This window comes from Somniosus microcephalus, chromosome 6, assembly GCF_052327205.1.
Source record: "Somniosus microcephalus isolate GS21.2 chromosome 6, FLI_Smic_1.0, whole genome shotgun sequence".
Classification (NCBI taxonomy): Eukaryota; Metazoa; Chordata; class Chondrichthyes; order Squaliformes; family Somniosidae; genus Somniosus; species Somniosus microcephalus.
Genome location: NC_140992.1, coordinates 10,952,494 through 10,971,172, shown reverse-complemented (window position 1 = coordinate 10,971,172; position 18,679 = coordinate 10,952,494). Strand labels below are relative to the sequence as shown.

Genomic DNA, 18,679 nt, shown 5'->3' with positions numbered 1-18,679 from the left:
AGTGCCGTGGGATCTTTTAAATCCACCTGAGAGGGCAGACGGGGCCTCGGTTTAATGTCTCATCTGAAAGACGGCACGTCCGACAGTGCAGCACTCCCTCAGCACCGCACTGGAGTGTCAGCTTAGATTTTGTTCTCAAGTCTCTGGAGTGGAATTTGATCCCACGATCTTCTGACTCAGAAGTGAGAGAGTGCTGCCCACTGAGCCACAGCTGAAACCTAAAGGTAACAATATGAGAATATTCCACTTAAGGAAACGTCAGGAGGCAGGACAAACCCATCGTTCTTTGGTTCAGCTCCTCATCTCAAGAAAGGTCAGCCTGGCTCAGTTGGTAGCAGTGTGAACATCGTGGGTTCGAGTCCCACTCCAGAGACTTGGGCCGACACTCCCAGTGCAATGCTGAGGGAGAGCCGCACTGTCAGAGGTGCCGTCTTTCGGATGAGACGCTAAACCGAGGCCCCCTCTGCTCTCTCGGGTGGACGTAAAAGATCCCGCAGGCACTATTTTGAAGAAGAGCAGGGGAGTTCTTCCCGGTGTCCTGGGCCAATATTTATCCCTTAACCAACAGATTATCTACTCATTATCAGGCTGCTGTTTGTGAGAGCTTGCTGCGCACAAATTGGCTGCCGCGTTTCCTACATTACAACAGTGACTACACTTCAAAAAAGTACTTAATTGGCTGTAAAGCGTTTTGGAATCTTCTTCCGACATTCCCCTGGTCTCCTTCTCCCCTTCTTACCCCTGGGATTTGAAATATCCAGCACAGTCAACAATATGGCTGGATCAAGTTTAGGGGCAATTTTAATCTTCCCCACCCCTTTCATAAACGGGCGGGCGGGTATAACCGCCCATGGGATTTGCCCTCCAAGGCCTCACTGTCTGCCCACTGTCTAACGTGCTGTAGTGGGCAAGCGAGAGGGACACCCTCGCCGAACCCGCAGGATCCTTCTTTAAACCAGACGCCCGTATGGGTACAAAAGATCTGGAAAATTCCTCTCGTATTAATTAACAACAACTTGCATTAATCAACAACAACTTGCATTTATATATCGTCTTTAACGTAGTAAAACGTCCCAAGGCGCTTCACAAGCGCGATTATCAAACACAATTTGGCAACGAGCCACATAAGGAGATATTAGGACAAGTGACCGAAAGCTTGTTCAAAGAGGTCGGATTTAAGGAGTCTTAAAGGGGGAGAGAGAGGCGGAGAGGTTTAGGGAGGGAATTCCAGAGCTCAGGGCCCAGGCAGCTGAAGGCATGGCCGCTAACAGTGGCTGGACATGTCTGGAAGAAGGCATTGACCGTGAGTTACATGACTTAGCAGTCCACCAATCCGTTGTACGCAGTGATCAGGAACTGATCCAGCTCTTGTTTGAAGAGTTGCCGTGGATCGGGGATGAGTTCCGTAGATCTACAGTCCGATGGGAGCAGAAGAACCTCCTGACATCTAACCTAGTTCTACCTCAAGCCCACGAGCCCTGGACCTTCCGAGTTGAAGCGTTTCCCATGTAGTCGGCAGCACAGTGGCATAGTGGTTAGCACTGTTGCCTCACAGCGCCAGGGACCCGGGTTCAAATCCGCCCTCGGGTGACTGTCTGTGTGGAGTTTGCACATTCTCCCCGTGTTTGCGTGGGTTTCCTCCGGGTGCTCCGGTTTCCTCCCACAGTCCAAAGATGTGCGGGTTAGGATGATTGGCTATGATAAATTGACCCTTAGTGTTAGGGGGATTTAATACGTGGGGTTACGGGGATAGGGTGGGATATGTGTTGACGTAGGGGTTACGGGGATCGGGTGGGATATGTGTCGGTGCAGGCTCGATGGGCCGAAATGGCCTCTATCTGCATTGTGGGGTTTCTGTGATCCTGTGATAGTCCGGCCGACTGGGTGACAGAGCTTCTGAGGGTTTGCAAAACATACGGAAACGCAAAAATAGCCTTTTGGCATTTAGAAGGAGTATGCCTGTGAGTCACTTTACATTATATATAAATATGGTAGTCAGTAAGTGCCTTTTAATCTCTGCCCATTTACTCACCACTTAAATCCTAATGAATAAAGCTTCTTCAATCACAGCTCACTGCAGAGTAAAGAGACCCTAATGTTTCAGCCCTTTCCTTTCATCAAGATATGGCAAAAATAATTGCCTACATTAGAACAGAAATCCTCCCGGACACTCTTCCTTTGCGCAATTCATTGGAGAGCGAAGCAACTGAAGATTCGTTTGTTTATCCATTTTCACTATGAATTCGGGAGATTCTAGGAGCATAAAAAATGACCATCGACTGTTCATTTCCTGGGGGACTTTAATCTACATATTGACTGGGCAAATCAAATGACCACTAATGGTGTGGAGGACGAATTCTTGGAATGCATGCGAGATGGTTTCCTGGATCAGTATGTGGAGAAACCAGCCAGGGAACAGGCTATTCTGGATCTGGTACTGTGTAATGAGAAAGGGCTAATCAATAATCTTGTGGTAAAGGAGTCTTTAGGGACAAATTACCATAATATGATTGAATTTTACATTAAGTTTGAGAGTGATGTAGTCCAATCTGAAACTAAGGTCATCAATCTAAACAGAGGAAACTACAAGGGTATGAGGGACAAGTTGGCCATGGTAGATTGGGAGACTACACTAAAAGGTATGAAGGTGGACATACAATGGCTAACATTCAAGGAAATAATGCATAATTTGCAACAAACATATATTCCTCTAGGGCATAAAAACCCAAAAGGAAAAGTGATCCAACCATAGCTAACAAAATAAATTAAAGCTAGTATTAAGTCAAAGGAGGAACCTTATAAAGTTGCCAGAAAAAGCGGTCAGCCTGAGGATTGGGATCTTTTTAGAATTCAGCAAAGGGGGACCAAGAAATTGATAAAGGGAAAATGGAATATGAGCACAAACTAGCGAAAAATATAAAAAATGATTGTAAAAGCTTCTATAGGTATGTGAAAAGGAAAAGACTGGCAAAGGTAAATGTAGGTCCTTTACAGTCAGAGACGGGTGAATTTATAATGAGCAATGAGGAAATGGCAGAGAAATTAAATAAATACTTTGTTTCTGTCTTCACGGAGGAAGACACAAAAAGCCTCCCAGAAATTCGAGAAAACCAAGGGTGTGACAAGAATGAGGAACGTAAAGAAATTATTATTAGTAAAAAAACAGTACTAGCAAAATTAATGGGACTAAAAGTCGATAAATCCCAAGGACCTGATGAACTACATCCTAGGGTTTTGAAAGAGGTGACCATTGGGATAGTGGACGCATTGGTTGTCATCTTCCAAAATTCTATAGATTCTGGAACGGTTCCTGCAGATTGGAGGGTAGCAAATGTAACCCCGCTATTTAAGAAAGGAGGGACAGAGAAAATGAGGAACTACAGACCTGTTAGCCTCACATCAGTAGTTGGGAAAATGCTGGAATCTATTATAAAGGATGCAATAACTGGGCATTTAGAAACTAATAGTAAGATTGGGCAGAGTCAACATGGATTTATGAAAGGGAAATCCTGTTTGACAAACCTATTGGAGTTCTTTGAGGATGTAACTAGTGGAGTAAACAAAGGGGAACCGGTAGATGTGGTGTATCTGGATTTTCAGAAGGCCTTCGATAAGGTCCCACACAAGAGGTTGATGAACAAAATTAGGGCACATGGAATTGGGGGTAATATACTAGCATGGATTGAGAATTGGTTATCAGACATAAAACAAAGAGTACGGATATGGTGAAAGATTGGGGCATGCAGATGCTCAAAGGGACCTGGGTGTCCTTGTACATGATTCACTGAAAATGAATGTGCAGGTGCAGCAAGCCATTAGGAAGGCAAATGGTATGCTGGCCTTCATTACAAGAGGATTCGAGTACAGGAGTAAAGAAGTTTTACTCCAATTATATAGGGCCTTGGAGAGACCACACCTGGAGTACTGTGTACAATTTTGGTCTCCTTACCTAAGGAAGGGAGTGCAACGAAGGTTCACGAGATTGATTCCTGGGATGGCGGGACTGTCGTATGAGAAAAGATTGAGTAAACTAGGCCTGTATTCTCTTGAATTCAGAAGAGTGAGAGGGGATCTCATTGAAGCATACAAAATTATTACAGGGCTTGATAGGGTGGATGCTGGGAGAATGTTTCCCTTGACTGCGGAGTCTAGAACCAGGGGCCACAGCCTCAAGATAAAGGGCAGGCCATTCAGGACTGAGATGAGAAGAAATTTCTTCACACAGAGGGTGGTGAATCTTTGGAATTCTCTACCCCAGAGGACTGTGGAGGCTCAGTCATTGGGTATATTCAAAACAGAAGTCGATAGATTTCTGACTAGTAAGGGCATCAAGGGATATGGCGATAGGGCCGGTGAATGGAGTTGAGGCAGAAGATCAGCCATGATCTCATTGAATGGCGGAGCAGGCTCGAGGGGCCGAATGGCCGACTCCTGCTCCTATTTCTTATGTTCTTATGCTTGATCTCAACCCTACCTTCCCACCCTCTCAACCACCGTGGGCGTTTTTACAAATCCACATTCCCAACACGGACCCCACTTGATTTGCCGCCCATTAGAGAAAGAACTTGAAATCATACAGCACCTTCCACAACCTCAGGACGCCCCAAAGCGCTTTACAGCCAATGAAATATAGGAACAGGAGTAGTCCATTGAGTGCCTTGAGCTTGTTCTGCCATTCAGTGAGATCGTGGCTGATCTGCCACCTATCTCCATCTACCCGCCTTTGGCCCACATCCCTTAATACCTTTGGTTAACAAAAAGCTATCAATCTCGGATTTAAAATTAACAATTGACCTAGCTTAGCATCAACTGCCGTTTGCGGAAGAGAGTTCCAAACTTCTACCACCCTTTGTGTGTAGAAGTGTTTCCTAATTTCACTCCTGAAAGGTCTGGCTCTAATTTTTAGACTATGCCCCCTAGTGCTAGAATCCTTTTGAAGGACTTTTTGAAGTGTAGTCACTGTTGTAATGTAGGAAACGTGGCAGCCAATTTGCGCACAGCAAGCTCCCACAAACAGCAGTGAGATAATGACCTGGTTTAGTGATATTGATGTGAGGGATAAATACTGGCCCAGGAGATCAGGGAAAGCTCCCCTGCCTGTCTTTGAAATAGTGGGACCTTTCACGTCCACCTGAGAGGGCAGACGGGGGCCCTCGGATTTAACGGCACCTCTGACAGTGCAGCACTCTCTCGGCACTGCACTGCACTGGGAGTGTCAGCCTGGAATATGTGTTCAAGTCTCTGGAGTGGGACTCGAACCCACAGCCTTCTGACTCAGAGGCGAGAGAGAGTGCTACCCACTGAGCCATGGTTGACACCTGTAAAGCAAAGAGACATACAGATTTATCGGCACCTAAATAACCGGAAATCTCGGTTAACCGGCAAAATTCAGGAGTAGGTTCATACTTCATATTACTTGCCTTCATCGATCTGTTGCTGTGCAAGGGTGTGGCTGCAGCTGTTGCTAAGCTACAGAGATGCTTGGAACTTGTGGCCATTGTTCTGAACATGTTGCTAAGCAACAGGGTTTGTTGCTTTATACGGAGCTCTCAGCTCTCCCTATCTTTTACTATAGCTTTCGGTTATCCGGAATTTTTGATGAACCGGCACCACGTCGGTCCCGTCGGTGCCGGATAAAAAAAAGTTTCCTGTAGTGTGGGGGGTGGTGGGATGTAGGTTTGATTCTCCGTATCGGCTCCCCACAGTTGAGGCTCCAACTAACGAGCCTGCATTCAGGAAATTTACCATTGTGCATTTCTCAATCTCTTCTCTCTCCAGGAACACCTCCAATTTCCTTTTGAACTTCTACACACAAAGGGTGGCAGAAGTTTGGAACTCTCTTCCGCAAACGGCAATTGACGCTAAGCTAGGTCAATTGTTAATTTTAAAACTGAGATTGATAGCTTTTTGTTAACCAAAGGTATTAAGGGATATGGGCCAAAGGCGGGTAGATGGAGTTAAGTCGCAGATCAGCCACGATCTCACTGAATGGCAGAACAAGCTCGAGGGACTCAATGGACTACTTACAGGCCCCGATTTTAAAGGGTGGGGGAGGTGGGCGGGGGGGGGTCGGTGGTTGTGAGCCCCAAATCGGGCGGGTTAGGGGCCGGTGGAGCTTCGCCCGATCTTAATAGCTGGGGATCTCATGGCCACGAATCTTCTCGGTGACCCGCCCCAAACCCAGCCATGTTGGAGGGCGGGAGCGGGAATTCGGGCGACAGGAGGCCGCAGCCGGGAAACCCGCGGGACCGGTCACTGTCGGCCTGGTAAGTGGCGAGGGGGTGGGTTGGCTCTCTGGACGTGAGCACGGTAGGGTGGAGAATCAGGGCAAGGGAGGCCCAAGGCTTTCTTGCGATCCGAAAGTGGGAATGATGCCCATCTCTGATGGACGGCAGATATTCGGAGTTGGGTTTGTCTCCGTCTGTGGGCACACGGATCTAGCGGCCTAATGCCTGGCGAGAGTCACTGCCTCCTTTCTCCGGTACAAGTGGACACTTTCAGGAGAGTAAACGAGGCCTGTATTCCCTCGAGTACAGAAGATTAACTGGTGATCTAATCGAGATGTTTAAGATGATTAAAGGATTTGATCGGGTGGAGAGAGAGAAACTATTTCCTCTGGTGGGGGGAGTCCAGAACAAGGGGGCAGAACCTTAAAATTAGAGCCAGGCTGTTCAGGGGTGATGTCAAGAAATACTTCTTCACACAAAGGGTGGTGGAAATCTGGAACTCCCTCCCCCCAAAAAGCTGTTGAGGCTGGGGGTCAATTGAAAATTTCAAAACCGTAATTGATAAGATTTTTATTAGGTAAGGATGTTAAAGGTTACGGAACCAGGGCGGGTGGATGGAGTTAAGATGCAGATCAGCCGTGATCTGATTGAATGGCGGAACAGGCACAAGGGGCTGAATGGCCTCTTCCTGTTCCTAAAGTGGGGAGGGAGAGAAATTGTTGCTTCGGGGGGGGGGCGGCGGCGGAGGCGGAAATAAAAGCTTTTTCAAGGCAGAATTCCGAGCTGCAAATGAATTGGATTGATTGTTCTCTCTAGGACCTCCATCAGACGGAGACCCAGTGGTGACGGAGTACAGTTTGGAGATGAGTGAAGGAGAACTGGAACCTTCGGAGATTTACCATGGTCCTGACCTGGAATGTACCGTCAGCAGCCTCCTGCCCGGGACCACTTATCAGTTCAGGGTGAGCGCGGCCAACGAAGCAGGGGTGAGTCTCCTCTACCACACCGCTATTTAATTGACCCTGAGCTGAGCTCGCCACCTCCATCTCCTCTCCATCACCAAGACCGCCTGCTTCCAGCTCCGTAACATCGCCCCGTCTCCGCCCCCACCTCAGGTCATCTTACTAGATGCAGGAAGGATGTTCCCGATGGCCGGGGAGTCCAGAACCAGGGGTCACAGTCTAAGGATAAGGGGTAAGCCATTTAGGACAGAGATGAGGAGGAATTTCTTCACCCAGAGAGTGGTGAACCTGTGGAATTCTCTACCACAGAAGGCAGTTGAGGCCAATTCATTAAATATATTCAAGAAGGAGTTGGATATATTTCTTAAGGCTAAAGGGATCAAGGGATATGGGGAGAAGGCAGGGACAGGGTACTGAATTTGGATGATCAGCCATGATCTCATTAAATGGCGGAGCAGGCTCGAGGGGCTGAATGGCCTACTCCTGCTCCTATCTTCCATGTTTCTATGTGCCCCTCGTCACCTCCAGACTCGACTATTCCGACGCTCTCCGGGCCGGTCCCCCACCTTGCACCCTCCCGCCGTAAACCTGAGCTCATCCCAAACTCTGCTGCCCCGTGTCCTAACTCACACCGAGTCCCGTTCACCCATCACCCCCTGTGCTCGCTGCCCCGTGTCCTAACTCACACCCAGTCCCGTTCACCCATCACCCCCTGTGCTCACTGCCCCGTGTCCTAACTCACACCCAGTCCCGTTCACACATCACCCCCTGTGCTCACTGCCCCGTGTCCTAACTCACACCCAGTCCCGTTCACACATCACCCCCTGTGCTCACTGCCCTGTGTCCTAACTCGCACCAAGTCCCGTTCACCCATCACCCCCTGTGCTCACTGCCCCGTGTCCTAGCTCACACCCAGTCCCGTTCACCCATCACCCCCTGTGCTCACTGCCCTGTGTCCTAACTCACACCCAGTCCTGTTCACCCATCACCCCCTGTGCTCACTGCCCCATGTCCTGACTCACACACAGTCCCGTTCACCCATCACCCCCTGTGCTCACTGCCCCGTGTCCTAACTCGCACCCAGTCCCGTTCGCCCATCATCCCCTGTGCTCACTGCCCCGTGTCCTAACTCTCACCCAGTCCCGTTCACCCATCACCCCCTGTGCTCACTGCCCCGTGTCCTAACTCGCACCCAGTCCCGTTCACCCCTCACCCACTGTGCTCACTGCCCCGTGTCCTAACTCGCACCCAGTCCCGTTCACCCATCACCCCCTGTGCTCACTGCCCCGTGTCCTAACTCGCACCCAGTCCCGTTCACCCATCACCCCCTGTGCTCACTGCCCCGTGTCCTAACTCACACCCAGTCCCGTTCACCCATCACCCCCTGTGCTCACTGCCCCGTGTCCTAACTCACACCCAGTCCCGTTCACCCATCACCCCCTGTGCTCACTGCCCCGTGTCCTAACTCACACCCAGTCCCGTTCACCCATCACCCCCTGTGCTCACTGCCCCGTGTCCTAACTCACACCCAGTCCCGTTCACCCATCACCCCCTGTGCTCACTGCCCCGTGTCCTAACTCACACCAAGTCCCGTTCACCCATCACCCCCTGTGCTCACTGCCCCGTGTCCTAACTCACACCCAGTCCCGTTCACCCATCACCCTCTGTGCTCACTGCCCCGTGTCCTAACTCACACCCAGTCCCGTTCACCCATCACCCCCTGTGCTCACTGCCCCATGTCCTAACTCGCACCAAGTCCCATTCACCCATCACCCCCTGCGCTCACTGCCCCGTGTCCTAACTCACACCCAGTCCCGTTCACCCATCACCCACTGCGCTCACTGCCCCGTGTCCTAACTCACACCCAGTCCCGTTCACCCATCACTCCCTGTGCTCACTGCCCCGTGTCCTAACTCACACCCAGTCCCGTTCACCCATCACCCCCTGTGCTCACTGCCCCGTGTCCTAACTCACACCCAGTCCCGATCACCCATCACTCCCTGTGCTCACTGCCCCGTGTCCTAACTCACACCCAGTCCCGTTCACCCATCACCCCCTGTGCTCACTGCCCCGTGTCCTAACTCGCACCGAGTCCCGTTCACCCATCACCCCCTGTGCTCACTGCCCCGGGTCCTAACTCACACCAAGTCCCGTTCACCCCTCACCCCCTGTGCTCACTGCCCCGTGTCCTAACTCGCACCCAGTCCCGTTCACCCATCACCCCCTGTGCTCACTGCCCCGTGTCCTAACTCGCACCGAGTCCCGTTCACCCATCACCTCCTGTGCTCACTGCCCCGTGTCCTCACTCACACCCAGTCCCGTTCACCCATCACCCCCTGTGCTCACTGCCCCGTGTCCTAACTCACACCCAGTCCCGTTCACCCATCACCCCCTGTGCTCACTGCCCCGTGTCCTAACTCACACCCAGTCCCGTTCACCCATCACCCCCTGTGCTCACTGCCCCGTGTCCTAACTCACACCCAGTCCCGTTCACCCATCACCCTCTGTGCTCACTGCCCCGTGTCCTAACTCGCACCAAGTCCCGTTCACCCCTCACCCCCTGTGCTCACTGCCCCGTGTCCTAACTCACACCGAGTCCCGTTCACCCATCACCCCCTGTGCTCACTGCCCCATGTCCTAACTCGCACCGAGTCCCGTTCACCCATCACCCTCTGTGCTCACTGCCCCGTGTCCTCACTCACACCGAGTCCCGTTCACCCATCACCCCCTGTGCTCACTGCCCCGTGTCCTAACTCGCACCCAGTCCCGTTCACCCATCACCCCCTGTGCTCACTGCCCCGTGTCTTAACTCACACCCAGTCCCGTTCACCCTTCACCCCCTGTGCTCACTGCCCCGTGTCCTAACTCACACCGAGCCCCGTTCACCCATCACCCCCTGTGCTCACTGCCCCGTGTCCTCACTCACTCCCAGTCCCGTTCACCCATCACCCCCTGTGCTCACTGCCCCGTGTCCTAACTCACACCCAGTCCCGTTCACCCATCACCCCCTGTGCTCACTGCCCCGTGTCCTAACTCACACCCAGTCCCGTTCACCCATCACCCCCTGTGCTCACTGCCCCGTGTCCTAACTCACACCCAGTCCCGTTCACCCATCACCCTCTGTGCTCACTGCCCCGTGTCCTAACTCACACCCAGTCCCGTTCACCCATCACCCCCTGTGCTCACTGCCCCGTGTCCTAGCTCACACCCAGTCCCGTTCACCCATCACCCCCTGTGCTCACTGCCCCGTGTCCTAACTCACACCCAGTCCCGTTCACCCATCACCCCCTGTGCCCGTTGACCTACATTGGCTCCTGGTCCGGCAATGCCTTGATTTTAAAATTCTCATCCTCGTGTTCTAACCCCTCCGTGGCCTCCCCCCCTCCCTATCTCTGTAACCTCCTCCAGCCCTACAAAGATGTGCGAGTTAGGTTGATTGGCTATGATAAATTGACCCTTAGTGTTAGGGGGATTAAATACGTGGGGTTACGGGGGTAGGGTGGGATATGTGTTGGTGTAGGGGTTACGGGGATCGGGTGGGATATGTGTCGGTGCAGGCTCGATGGGCCGAAATGGCCTCTATCTGCACTGTGGGGTTTCTGTGATTCTGTGAACCCCCCAAGATCTCTGCACTCCTCTAATTCTGGCCTCTTGAGCATCCCCCGATTTTAATCGCTCCACCATTGGCGGCCGTGCCTTCAGCTGCCGAGGCACCAAACTCTGGAATTCCCTCCCTAAACCTCTCCACCTCGCTACCTCTCTCTTCATCTTTAAGACGCTCCTTAAACCTCTTTGGCTAAGACGGGTGGATGGAGTTAGGATACAGATCAGCCATGATCACATTGAATGGCGGAACAGGCTCGAGGGGCTGAAAACATAGAAGATAGGAGCAGGAGTAGGCCATTCGGCCCCTCGAGCCCGCTCCGCCATTCAATGCGATCATGGTTGATCATCCAAATTCAGTACCCTGTCCCTGCCTTCTCCCCATATCCCTTGATCCCTTTAGCCTTAAGAAATATATCCAACTCCTTCTTGAATATATTTAATGAATTGGCCTCCACTGCCTTCTGTGGTAGAGAATTCCACAGGTTCACCACTCTCTGGGTGAAGAAATTCCTCCTCATCTCTGTCCTAAATGGTCTACCCCTTATCCTTCGACTGTGACCCCTGGTTCTGGACTCCCCGACCATCGGGAACATCCTTCCTGCATCTCGTCTGTCCAGTCCTGTTAGAATTTTATAAGTTTCCTCTTCCTTTGTTTGGTCACCTGTCCTAAAACTTCCCTCTGTGGCTGGGTGTCCCAAAGTTTTCTTTAATAACGCTGTGAAGCGCCTTGGGACGTTTTACTACGTTAAAGGCGCTACATAAACGTAAGTTGCCGTTTTAAGAAGGTACTTGGTTAACTGGGTTAAGCTTAGCGTCTGTGGACGAGCTTTCTCCGGTTACTCCCTGCCAATCCCGTCTCTCGGTTTTATCGACAGTGCGATGTGCCCCGGGGTCATGGTAGACCCGAGCAGTAGGGCTGGCGGGAGCCTAGATGATAACCCCACTGGGTCGCGACCCGTGACTATGGTATAATTGCTCCCCTCCTGCTATTCCCAAACTGCAAAATGGTGGTGAACGGTTGTTTTTTTTTCAGACGCTGGTGTACCCCAGGCGTCAGTATTAGGAAGGACCACTGCTCCTACTGATCACTATTGATGACCTGCACTTGGGTGTGGGACACTATTTCAAAGAGATGAGGAGACTTTTATGTTTACGCAGCGAGTTGTTGTGATCTGCCTGAAATGGCGGTGGAGGCAGATTCAATAATAACTTTCAAAAGGGAATTGGATAAATTTGCAAGGCTATGGGGAAAGAGCGGGGGAGTGGGACAAACCAGAGAGCCCTTTCAAAGAGCCGGCACAGGCACGATTGGCCGAATGGCCTCCTGCTGTGCCGTAAGATTCTAGTAAATGCACAATCCTGCACGCTCTTCCCTCGCTCTGTTGAAATCGAGACTCATCGCACCATCGCCACCTCAAGCTCATTCTCTCGCAGGGACTCTGAACTAAACCCCTCCCTCAGCTTTCCTCATCTCCAACAAGCTACAGACTTCTGGAAACCCAGCTTGGCGTCACCTAATCCACCCCACGCCCACCCACCGCCCCCCCCCCGCCCCCCACCCCACCCGCCCCCGGCCACTACCTGCTCTATATCACCTTGTCTCCTACTCTTTCCCACCTTGGCGGCACCCTGGGTCAAGGGCCATGACCTTTCACTTGACCGCCCTCAGATTCCGCCCACTGCACTTGTGTCAGGCCGTAACGGTCAACTCACTCGGTGCAAGAGTCAACCACGTTGGATGCGGGACTGGAGTCACCTATAGGCCCAGACCGGGTCAGGACGGCAGGTTTCCTTCCCTAAAGGCACATTAGTGAACCGGTTGGGTTTTTACGGCAATCCGACAGCTTCACGGTCACTTTTACTGAGACCCAGCTTTTTATTTCCAGATTTTTAAAACTGAATTCCAATTCACATGACAGCTGTGGTGGGGTTTGAACTCCAGTTTGCTGGAGTATTAGTCCAGGCCTCTGAATTGCTAAAAGAAAAAAGAGAGTCTTGCATTTATGAGCTAAGGATGTCTTGCTGAAGTTGTACGGGGCCTTGGTGAGACCACACCTTGAGTATTGTGTGCAGTTTTGGTCGCCTTATCTGAGGAAGGGTGTTCTTGCTATGGAGGGAGTGCAGCGAAGATTCACCAGGCTGATACCTGAGATGGCAGGAATGACGTATGAAGAGAGATTGAGTCGATTGGGCTTATATTCGCTAGAGTTTAGAAGAATGAGAGGGGATCTCATTGAAACTTAAAATTCTAACAGGACTAGACAGACTAGATGCAGGAAGGATGTTCCCGATGGCGGGGGAGTCCAGAACCAGGGGTCACAGTCTAAGGATAAGGGGTAAGCCATTTAGGACAGAGATGAGGAGGAATTTCTTCACCCAGAGAGTGGTGAATCTGTGGAATTCTCTACCACAGAAGGCAGTTGAGGCCAAATTATTAAATATATTCAAGAAGGAGTTAGATATATTTCTTAAGGCTAAAGGGATCAAGGGATATGGGGAGAAGGCAGGGACAGGGTACTGAATTTGGATGATCAGCCATGATCTCATTAAATGGCGGAACAGGCTCAAGGGGCCGAATGGCCTTCTCCTGCTCCTGTCTTCTATGTTTCTATGTAGCGCCTTTCACGGCCCCAGGACGTCCCAAAGCACTTTACACCCAATGAAGTACCTAATCCAGGAACGGAAACTACATGACCGCACCTTTCATTATGTGTGAAGCGCTTGGGGACATCCTGAGGATGTTTTATTGGTTTTTAAAATTTGTTTACGGGATGTGGGCGTTGCTGGCAAGGGCAGCATTTATTGCCCATCCCTAGTTGCCCTTTGAGAAGGTGGTGGTGAGCCGCCTTCTTGAACCGCTGCAGTCCGTGTGGTGAAGGTACTCCCACAATGCTGTTAGGGAGGGAGTTCCAGGATTTTGACCCAGCGACGATGAAGGATCGCCAATATATTTCCAAGTCAGGATGGTGTGTGACTTGGAGGGGAACTTGGAGGTGGTGGTGTTCCCATGCGCCTGCAGCCCTTGTCCTTCTAGGTGGTGGAGGTCGCGTGTTTGGGAGGTGCTGCTGAAGAAGCCTTGGCGAGTTGCTGCAGTGCATCTTGTAGATGGTACACACTGCAGCCACGGTGCGCCGGTGGTGGAGGGAGTGAATGTTTAAGGTGGTGGATGGGGTGCCAATCAGTGTGAAAGGTGATATATAAATTCAACGATTTCTTTCTTAACAACTGACGTTTTGCTTCTGTTTTCCATTCTGATAGTACGGACTTTACTCTGAAGCAACAGAACTCACAACAGCAGCAGGACCACCGGTCCAGTGTAAAGCACCTTCCCTTTCTTGCACGTCGACCACAAGTGTACTTGTGACCTGGGAGGTAAGTCACAATTAAACATCGGATCCTGCGTGACATGAGGTTCAGGCAGCCTGAATCCAGTGGGCGTTGTCCCACATTCACAAAACTCCCCGAACCAACACACAAATTACCAATGGCATTCAGAGAGCACAGAATGGATAAAGAGGATTCTCACACTGATGCATTACATACTGTAACTGTGAGGTTGAAGCTAGGGCACAATGTTGGGGCGGAGAAAAGGGAGCTTCACTCTGAATCTAACCTGTGCTGTACCTGCCCTGGGATTGTTTGATGGGACAGTGTAGAGGGAGCTTTACTCAATTTCAATTTTTTATTTGCCACATAACCAAATACAACAAGTGAAATCCAGTCAGTGAAATGCTTTTTTCTTAACGAGCCGAGCGCACCAAGCAGCAAAGGACACTTAGCTGCCTGGTACGTACGGAGCCCGCAAGGACGGCAGCCATCTTCATCGGCGCCATCACAATAGGGTCCGCTCTCGCCTCTCTCCGCCTTTCCCGCACTCCTGCCCGACAATCTTCAGCCGCCGTGGTACCGACGTCCCGGGGCCTGCTTCTCCCTGGCTCTCCTTCCAACCGGTCTGACCTCCGAGCCTCCCGCGGTGTCCGACCTTCCAGGGCCTGCTTTTCCCGCCCTCGGTCCGCTGGCCGCCTCCCCTCCTACCGGTTCGACCTCCGAGCCTCCCGCCGAGGAGCTGCTGGCCGCCGTGCTACAGCGGGTCGTCGTGGCCTCCATCGCTGCTTCTGCTGCCTCCCCGCTGACCTCATCAGCGTCGATGCACAGCACCTGTAGCAGGAGTGAGCCGACCGACTCAGGGAGAGCGCTTACCCTGCGACCGCCACGGACGCCATCTTGATCAGGGTACTCTGTATCTAACCCGTGCTGTACCTGCCCTGGGAGTGTTTGATGGGACAGTGTAGAGGGAGCTTTACTCTGTATCTAACCCGTGCTGTACCTGCCCTGGGAGTGTTTGATGGGTCAGTGTAGAGGGAGCTTTACTCTCTATCTAACCCGTGCTGTACCTGCCCTGGGAGTGTTTGATTGGACAGTGTAGAGGGAGTTTACTCTGTATCTAACCCGTGCTATACCAGCGCTGGGAGTGTTTGATGGGACAGTGTAGAGGGAGCTTTACTCTGTATCTAACCCGTGCTGTACCTGCCCTGGGAGTGTTTGATGGGACAGTGTAGAGGGAGCTTTACTCTGTATCTAACCCGTGCTGTACCTGCCGTGGGAGTGTTTGATGGGACAGTGTAGAGGGAGCTTTACTCTGTATCTAACCCGTGCTGTACCAGCGCTGGGAGTGTTTGATGGGACAGTGTAGAAGGAGCTTTACTCTTTATCTAACCAGTGCTGTACCTGCCCTGGGAGTGTTTGATGGAACATTGGGGCTCAATTTTCCGATCGATATTACCTCAATTCCGGCAGCGAACCATTTTTGGTTCAACTAACTGTGACGAGAAAACCTTAGAAGCCTGTAATTCAACGGACGTCAGCGATTCCCGGTGCAAACAACTCTCAGTGTTGACAAGTGTTAAATTCACACTGTGTGTAGTTCCAGACTTATCAGTTCTATGCCCGCACAGAAAGATAAAGCGGCAAGTTCTTCAAGGAGGAGGAAGCGGCGTCCTAATAAGCTTGGAGCACTCGGAGAAAGAGCTGTCAAACTAATTCACACAGGTTGGAGAAAAACAGAGCGAGAGTCATCGATTCCTGTGTGTAGGGCAGGGAGGGAAATGCTCTCCAACCGTTCCGCAGGCCTATGGTGCAGCCATTCTTGTTACCATGACACTTGCAGCAGGGATGCAGACAGCAGGAAACAGGCTCTATTGAATTGTTCTTTTCAACGCGTTCTCTTCCTCCCCACCCCCCGCAGCTTTTGAGAGAATTTTTTTTTTTAATTGGTTCCTGGATTTGCTTGCAACACTCGTTAGTCTCATTTACCGGCCTTTCTCTGTCGGCTCCATGTCGGTGTTGATTTTCTTTTTTTTGCACAGTTGAATGGCTTGCTACCGGCTGAAGCAAAAGCCATTCCCTCTCCTCCTCTGAAACCGGGCCAGGCGATCGGCCGGAAAACGGGGCACATTTGGGGCAGCAAAGCCTATCTACCCCCGCAGCCCTTCCCCAACCTCGAGTTACTTCCCTGCCGCCTCGTCCTGTCGGCTGTGGCTCAGTGGGTAGCACACTCTCGCCTCTGAGTCAGAAGGTCGTGGGTTCAAGTCCCCACTCCAGGGACTTGAGCACAAAAATCTAGGCGGACGCTCCAGTGCAGTACTGAGGGAGTGCTGCACTGTCGGAGGTGCCGTCTTTCGCTATGAGATGTTAAACCGAAGCCCTGTCTGCTCTCTCAGGTTGACGTAAAAGATCCCATGGCACTATTTCGAAGAAGAGCAGGGGGAGTTCTCCTCGGTGTCCTGGCCAGTATTTATCCCTCAACCAACGTCACTATTGTTAAGTATGTGTATTGTATTGAACAATTAACACAAAGACTTAAACGTATAACTCAAACAGGTCTTTACTGGTTGGAGGTAGGGACTATACATAGGTCTTTACTTCATGCCCACAGGCGGGAACTGAGGGGAGATCAGTACCCACAGTACTATTTATACCCCTATGGCCAGGAGTGGTACTGCGTATCACTACGCCCAACAAGTAGTGCAGTCCTGTCCATAGGTTCAAAGTAGCACACATATTACATACACAACATTCCTCCCTTCCTAGCTTTACAGTCATCTCCCCATTTAACATAACGGAATAACATATATACATATATAACTTCAGGTTTACATAACAGAATAACATAGATACATAGATAACTTCATGTCAAAACAGATCACAGATTCAGTCTCTGCGGAAAACAGTTCACAGATTCAATCTCTGTGGTGGAGTCGGTTCACGTTGCTGGAGTGACTCATTCAATAGTCCTTCCATGGATTTAACAGTTTGAACTTCCGAACTGAATTGGCTCCGTTCGGAGGGACCACGTGTGTGATCTGGTAGAGGTAATAATGGTTCAGATGGGTCATCTTCTGTTTCGACTTTTCCTTTTCTGCTTCTTGGAGACTCTCTGGGCTCCACTGTCAGCTGCCAGCTGCATGCGCAGTTCCTCCTTCTCTCCCTCCTTTTTCCGTAGTAGAGCCACCTTCTCCCGATGTTCTGTAGACTTTCGGTGCTCCTCCATGATTTCTGTATGGTGGGAGTCGAAGTTACAAGTTGGGCAGGACAGGACATAGTAATATTCGGTGTCGTCCTGATCTAGGCCAGCGAGAGGGTCTTCTATTTCCTCCATACCCAGCTGGGCGTTAGCCAGCTTTTGTTCCAAGTCCAGACATCTTTCCTGAAGAGACTTCTTCATGCGTACCTCTTCATCCAGCTTTTTCTGGGCTTTCAGCAAGTCGTTTACTAATGACCTCATTTGAGATTTTACTACTTCAACTTCTTTTGGAGATTGATTGATCGGACTATTCAATCCCTCTACCGGAGCAGCTGTTTCAGCGGTCTGTTGTTCTACGTTGGCGTGAGTCAGCGTACTTTTGGCATCCAAGGGCTGCTCTGTTGCAGTCATCTCAGTCTGTGTTGCCACCTCAGCTCTTCCAATAACCTTTGAGAGCTCCGAACCCCTTTCGTTTGAATATTGAAGTTCGTGTTCAAGTTTTTCCCATTTCAGAGTCCTGTCCTTCAGCATATGCAGGAGTTGGCTGACCGTTAACTCCTCTGACATCAGACGTTTTGTGTGCTCCTGCTCCATTTTCTCCATCAGCTGCTTCTGTTGTCTTTCCAGATTCTCCAACTCTATATCAAAGAACTCTTTCGTTGCATTCAACTCTTGCTCACAACGGCGAAGCATTTGTTCTAATTGCTGTTGTAGTTTGAAATGGAGTTGAGTTCGAGCCCGGTGTCCCTCAGAAATGGGCACATCAGTAGACTTGCCAGACTCAGAATCCACAGTTAAACTATGTTGTTGTTGCTCAGTGGAATTCTGTGCTGAAACTTTGTCTTTTGCACCTGAGTTGGGCTTACCATCATCCGTTCCAGAGTCTGGGCCGACTATCTTCACCGAGTTCTCACTCGTTATTGTTTGTAGGAAATGCCAGTCCATATTCATTTTCCTAATCCACTCCCGTCCTAGTAGTGGAGAACCTCCTTCAGATATCACATATAAGTTCATTATTTGACTGTCTTCGCCCTTGTGGACCACTGCAACCTCTATTTTCCCGATGGGGTACACTCTTTGCCCCGTGTATGTTTTCAATATAATCCCCGTATCCTGTAGGGGAATATGTTGGAATAACTTTCCGTAATCTTTCTTATTTATGACCGTCAATGCCGATCCAGTGTCCAATTCCAGTTTTACTTGGACTCCTTCTATCTGAAGAGTGACCCAAATTGTCTGGAGGTCTGCACCCTTACCAGCGTTGAGTACTCTTAAGCTAGCCAGTTCATTACAGCTTAAGCTAGCCAGTTCATTACTGCTAGCGTCTGAATCGGACTCCTGTTCGGTCACCTTGTGTACCT

General features: G+C 50.7%; 1 protein-coding gene across 1 annotated transcript in view; it reads left to right on the top strand.

Moving 5' to 3' along the window:
• fndc3ba (fibronectin type III domain containing 3Ba) overlaps positions 1-18,679 on the top strand; it is a 480,942-nt gene that overhangs the window by 357,814 nt on the left and 104,449 nt on the right. Inside the window, exons 19-20 of the mRNA XM_085989714.1 lie at positions 7,044-7,213; positions 14,054-14,167. Coding sequence (XP_085845840.1) covers positions 7,044-7,213; positions 14,054-14,167 — 284 coding nt within the window. The remainder of the gene's footprint in view (positions 1-7,043; positions 7,214-14,053; positions 14,168-18,679) is intronic.